At 26.2% G+C, this 7041-nt stretch overlaps 1 protein-coding gene across 1 annotated transcript in view; it reads right to left on the bottom strand.

The window, feature by feature from the left end:
• Nucleotides 1-3242: 3242 nt before the first annotated feature.
• The window catches only part of LOC102677475 (zinc finger CCCH domain-containing protein 11A-like), a gene marked incomplete at its 5' end in the record, with an annotated part of 12656 nt that continues 8857 nt past the window's right edge, over nt 3243-7041 (bottom strand). Inside the window, one exon of the mRNA XM_006613275.2 lies at nt 3243-4233. Within this exon, the coding sequence (XP_006613338.2) occupies nt 3248-4233 (986 nt within the window). The remainder of the gene's footprint in view (nt 4234-7041) is intronic.

Genomic DNA, 7041 nt, shown 5'->3' with positions numbered 1-7041 from the left:
CCCCCCCCCTACTTCATCCAAATATCTGATTAAAAAGCGAACTCATAATTTATATCCGGTGCAAGATTTTGATCAACAAGAATAACGCGAAACCAGGTATATTAACCGTACGATTATGCATTCGAAATAAATAGTGTGTGCATTTAAGTTATCTATGATCTTCACCACTTACCTTTCAATTCACCTTTACGCATTAGAGTAAAATACTTTGTATGGGCGAACGATATATCTTTATTACTTACTTTTCTCGATCCTTCATTTATAGAGAAAAAAATAAATAGTAGATATTTCACATTTATTTGAAATTCTAATAATTATACGTGTTTATTTATTACCTTTTTTTTTTTAATTTATATTAGGTTAAAAATTATCGATATCTCTCCATCTACTAGTAACTATCTATAGTAACTTTTATTAATAGCTTTTTATTTAAAGAGAGGTATCAATTTCGAAAAATAATATCTTTTTATCTCTATGGAAGAGAAAAAATATTATATTATATAAAAGAATTTTATATTATCTTTATAGAAAATTCTTTTTATAAAAAATTGTAAATATTGATTTTTAAATTAAAACGAAAACGATTAAAACGAAAATTTAAAAAGTGAAATATTCAAAAATCGATACGCAAAATATCTTAAAATAATATAACGTAAAAATATTCGTATAAGTTTATTTTCCAAGTTATAAGTAATTTAATTTTGCACTAGATGAAGCGAATGTTGATATAAAAAAATAAATATAATTTTTTTCACTATTTACATAAAAAATTTTCACTTTTTCATTTATATCGATAAGAAGGGTTTAATAAGAGGGATAAAGAAAAATAACGTCTAGTAGTTTGCAAATGTAACAATCGTATATTTATTCCTTTAATACTTTTCATTGACACAATCGCATCAAAAGGTACTTCGATTTATTCTATGTTTCCAGAAAGGAAAGTTACCTGTAGAAATATCGAGAAACGTCGATTGCAAAATAAACAATAATTCACAGAGTTTAAAAAACGACAACAAACTTACCTACTTTTAATTTTTTATTTATACAAAAATCCAATTTACGTAGCAATTAAAGATCCCAAAATTTATTTTATTTACCTAAGCATATGTAAGTTGATTAAAAGAGAATTGAACATTATTCAAAAATTAAATATATACTAAACAAATTCTCGAGTTTATCCCTAACATAAATCAATTGTCACTTGAAAATTTTTTTAATAATTTTTTAATAATTTTAATAATTTTTTAATGATTTCAATTTTATGTTTTTTCTCGATTAAATTGAATTTTTTATATTTTTTGTACTAATTTATATTTTCAATATTTTACAAATATTCTTAATATAATTTGTATCTTTTTGAGCGAATTTCTAATGATATTTCTAAATTAACGATATATAAAAAAATTATTATCCTATTCTAATATTCATTATAATACTAGTGAAATATTAGAAAACTCTTCGAAATTTGGATAATTCTAAATTAAATAAAAAAGATAAAAAAATTGCTCGATATTAACTTATTTAATTATTCTTATTTCTTTTATTTTTATATTTAATGTTTTATATTTTTATATTTAATATTTATATTTTATATTTAATTAATTATTAACTTAATAATTAATTAACATAATTTTTATATTTAATGAAAAATTTGGAATAAATTAAAAGATGGAATCGATAAAAAAAATCATTAATTTGTAAATAAAATTTCACTTTTTATAAATTCAGATTACATTTATTTCGATGTTTATTATAATAATTAATTAAACTAATTGTTTAAAGTATTCAATTCTATTAAAATCATTCTACATAGCAAAGATTGTAATTGATAATATTTATCAATTTCTTTAATTTAATAATAAATTTTTATTTTTAATATTCTTTATACTTTTAATCAAAAAGTATAATGTTACTTAAAAATTTGTTTTCTCTTGTTTCGTATCTATTTACAACATATTCCAAATTGCTTAAGAAGCTAAACGTCGTGCAAATATAATAAAAATTAAAATTATTATTGATTATGTTGAACCACGAAAAATATTACTCCAAAATAGAAATAACTTCGATAAAAAATAAATAATATATCGAGGTGAAATTGCTAATTCGGAAAAATATACTTTTTAAATCAATATGTCTGTAATAACTTATTTTTAAAGAAATAAGAATCTTGACAAAATCTAAAAAATGATGCATTCGAATGTTACTGTTTTAAATATCTCATTCTATATATGAGGATAAAATATTTTCATTAACTCGTTTAAAATTTTAAATGTTGTTGATACATCTAACAAAACTACTCGTAAACCGTTTATTATATAAAAATTGCAAGAAAAAAATCTATGAGAAAAAAAAATTTTCTTAAGTTGAAAAATAAGATAATTAAGACCAGTCGATTTTTTATATGCGATAATAATTATAAGTGTTCGATACTCTTAAATTTAAGTTTTTACAAAACTTATTATTGATACGAAAAATTAAAATAAGATAGATCGTAATAATAAGAAACAATAGAATGAAAGAAAAATAATATTATTATAAAAATAATTTTTTATATAATAAACAAATTTTACGAGGAAAATTCTACGTAGTCAAATTAGAATCATTCTATATATAGAGGGTATTTAAAAATAGCCCTAAGCTTTAAATCCCTATTTTTGTATATCCTGTATATAAATATAATACGTACAATGACGTACAAGAATTTCAATCGTTATTACTTTAAGTGAATAAAATGCACATAATTATCCAAAAAAATTTACAATAAAAGGAAGAAATGCATTCGTTTTCAATAATTATTATATCATGATAAAATGCTATAACATAGAAACGTAAAAAAGCTTCAAATAAAATATATTATGTTAAAACTATATTATTATCGAAAGAAAAAAATACTAGAATAATAAATATTCAACATTAATGAACCATTATTTAACCTAAAATCGAAATAATTTTTTTTCTCGTGAATCTGATTTTTCTTATCGAATTCTTCTAATAATTTGATAATTTCTAATAATCCTAAAGAAAAAAAATAGGATTATAGCAGAAACTGAATTTTATATTTCAGGAACATAAATTCCGCTAGAACATTCGACAGAATATAGAATCATTAGATATCGATCGATGGAAACCAAACCAAATGGCAAAACATTTCTCCTCCTTATTCATCAATGAACAATAAACAGAGAAACGATCAAACCGAATTCTCATAAGTACCTGTCCCTTTGTCAATCCTTTATTTGCTTCTTTCTCAAACAGAAGATTTTTCCTTAAGCAACGCGTCGATGTCTTTCAATATATCATCTGACGCCATGTCCAGTGTTAGATAATCCTCTTCGTTTATATTCAACAAACTGTCACACGTTTCCTTCGAATCCTCCACAGTAAATGTGCCGATTGATTTCTTCTCTTCATTCTTTTCTAATGGCATTTGATCTTCATCCGTACTACTGTCGCATAACCTAATTTCCACTTCATTCTTCCTAGTTCTATTATTCATACACACTTGCTCAGAATTCAGTCTTTCCACGGACGTGGATTCTGGACTATTTCTAATTGATTCCACATTATTCGTTTCATCAATCCGCTTCTCTTGGCTAGTTTTCACTGTTTTGTTTACACTTTTTCGGTTTTCGATATCACTATCGAGCGAGATAAACCTTCTTGGAGATCTTCTGTTAAGTTTAACAGGTGGCGCACTAGTAACAATGAAGGTTGTACGATCAACGTTACAGTTCACTTTACGCCTAGATGTATCTTTTTTTTCTTCACAATCCTCTTCTAATCGTCTCTTTATCCCCCTTGCGGAAATTGTCTCGGTTAACGTATTTATGGCTTCTTTCATATAATCTGTCGTCAATTCTTCTTTTTCATTGATTAAACTTTTCGATTCCATTCTCTTGACTTCTGTATTTCTACTAATCTCTAGTAGATTTTTTTCAAGATCTTTATGCGTCTTCCGGCGACGAATTTCATCCAATGAGAGAACCTCGAAATCCAATCCCTTCTCGTTATTCTTATCTTTATTGATCACCGAAGGATAAAGGCAGATCCGTTTGGTCCTACATGTCTTGATTTTGCCACCACTCATGTCGCTCTGGTAGTCCTCGGCCTGATAAGAATAGTAGGCAGCGCTTTCAGCTTGTATCTCCTCCAGACGAATCTCCTCATACGTCTTGCAGTAAGGAACCCTCGGCTGCGGCTTTACAGGAGACGGTACACTTTCATTGTCCGACTCTGGAAGAAACATATCATACGAAATTGCAGGGATATCTTTGTTTAAATTCTTTGTTTTTTGATCGATCGAACGAGGATGGACCACGATGTTGTTAAAGAATCCTTAGATATCTTTCTCGTAACACATCCTTTCTATTTTTATTTAGTTTTTTTTCTTTTTTATTCAATTTGGGAATTTGATTCAACTCCTTCCAAACTTATATTTTTTTTAAAATTAATCAAAAGATCTTTAATTAACTCTAGTTAACTGATAATGAGTTATATAATCGTAGATTAAGACAAATTTTATATTTCTGATGATATATTCTTTTTATTATCTTATTATTTATCGTTTTTATTTATTTTATCGTTATTATTATCATTTTTAATTTAGGTTTGAGTAGTCTTTGATTTCCACACAGACACAGAATTTATAGGGGGACGTTTGAGTTCTCTAAACTAGAAAATTTAATTTCAAAGTAGAAACAAGAAGAGCGTATGTAGTACAATTCCAATACTTTGATCGATATTCCTTGAATATGAAACTATTGTGCGATCCATCTTTGCCTCTCTTCCTGCAGCCAACTCTGCCTTCTCTCTCTTTTTTTTCTCTCTTTCTTTCTCTTCTTTTTATACAATATTTTTTCTCACTTTTTTCATTTAAAAAATATATATATTATTCCTACAATTTAATTCTCCTATAGAAGTCACAAATAAAATTAATATATCTCTTATAGATATTAGAAATCTATTTGTACGTTCTACTTCTTCAATCTTTGCAATCAGGCAATTAAATTATATTTTTGAATATAATTACTATATTATACTATATTATATTATTATTATTATTATTATTATTATTATTATTCAATAAATGAATTATATCATCGTCATCATTCTCTTCTTGCATATTCTATTTTCGTTTATTCTCTTTCTCTCTCTCTTTCTCTCTGCTTTTCTATTTAAATATCTCTTTGCTGTCTATTAATCAATCATCATCAAAAGGTTTCTTTGAAAATTCATCATCTTTGGATTTTTTCTTTCTCTACGTTTTTAATCTCATCTCTCCAGGCTTCTATCTCCAAGTTTGATAAAAAAACAATTTGAAAAGTACTTCACGAATCATCCATGAACATTAGAAATCCTTCTTTTTCTCTCTCTCTCTCTCTCTCTCTCTCTCGTTTGATTTTCTTTCTTTTCTTTTGTTTACCAGAATAAGAAGTAGTCACACACGTGCCTCAATGTCACAACACGACAAAAATAATCGTTCATCAACAGCAACGTTGTGCAAAAGAAAAAATTTCACGAAGAAAAAATAATTAGAAAAGCGAAATTTCCAGCGAAATTATTGTCTAATATTTGTTTTTTTTTTTTTTTCAACAATTCGTCGAAAAATCTTTTTTCTTTTCTTATGTCATATATATTTTTTTTTTGTTTTTTTTTTTGTTTTTTAATTCGGTACAATGTTTGTGAACGGTTTACAAATTAAATAGGTCATCCACTTACTGCCACATGTGTCATAATAATTCTGGACAACAATTGGGTGTTGAAAAATTGCACACAATATATCATTATGTGAAATTCACAATTTCAAGTATCGCATATACAATTGTTACGCAAAAGGATATTAAACAAGTTGATTAACAAAACAACAAATTATTAAAAATTGGATGTTTCGCAACGTGTGATAAGAGATTTTGAAAGACAAGACGGGAACGCAACATATGTCGCCAATTTGAAAGAAAAACTATCACAAATGCAATAATTATTCCAACATTAAAAATTTTTTTAATAATTATTTATTGACACAGACAAAAAAAAAAAGAAATTAAAATGAAATTGAATATTAAAATCCTTTCACAAAAATATCCGACACCTTGAAAGAATAATATATCTATATATATTTCTTTGGTCTGGACTAATGCAAAAATAGCGCCAAATTAGAATGAAATTCATTTGCTATTTGCAATAGTTTCACTTACAACGGAACTTCGGTTCAACGTATACATATCCGTATTTGTAATAATTTTATATATATATATATATTTAAAATTAAAAATTTCATTCATTATTTTATAAAGTAACATAAAACCACTAAATTTATTCCAATCATTTTTTTTTTATATAAACTGTAATTTTAATGCTTTAAAAAATCCTCTCCGAAGTTCCCTTGTCAACCTCAATGAATATATTCGATACAATAAATGCAAAGAAATAGTACCCTCAAGAACAAGTCGACCAGCATGAAAAGACGATTAATCTTCAATTCAATTTTTCAGTGAATCGCAAAAAATATCACTCTTTTATATGTTCAAAATAAGAAAGTAAAAAAAAAAAAATCGTCTTTGTCACACTGGTATTAATTTTCCTTTCGTTTCATGGCATCAAGTTTATTGAAATCCAAATAATTATCTCGGTAAAAATTAATGTTTTCCATTCGTTTACATTGATTAGTATGGAATTATTTATCGCATATTCAGCATAATCTCTCTCGCTCTTGCTCTTGCTCTTGCTCTCGCTCTCGCTCTTGCTCTCGCTCTTGCTCTCGCTCTCTCTCTCTCTCTCGCTCGCTCTCTCTCGCGCGCGCTCTCTCTCTCTCTCTCTTTTTCATTCACTTTCAATCAAATCTTTTTTTTTTATGAAATCGAAGGAACCTGCTCGACAAACAAAAAGTTTTACGAGATTTTGTGTAAATAAATACAACGACAATTTTCTTTGTTCATTTTATGAATACTTCTTAATTTTTTTTTTTTTCGGAAACAATTCGATCGTTAATTTTATCTTTTTTTTTTCATTTTCATTCAATTTTAATTTTGAACAATCTAAAAG

The sequence above is a fragment of the Apis dorsata genome, unplaced genomic scaffold (assembly GCF_000469605.1).
Source record: "Apis dorsata unplaced genomic scaffold, Apis dorsata 1.3 scaffold_137, whole genome shotgun sequence".
Taxonomy (NCBI): Eukaryota; Metazoa; Arthropoda; class Insecta; order Hymenoptera; family Apidae; genus Apis; species Apis dorsata.
The sequence above is the reverse complement of the archived record's forward strand: the minus strand, read 5'-3'. Positions and strand labels throughout refer to the sequence as shown.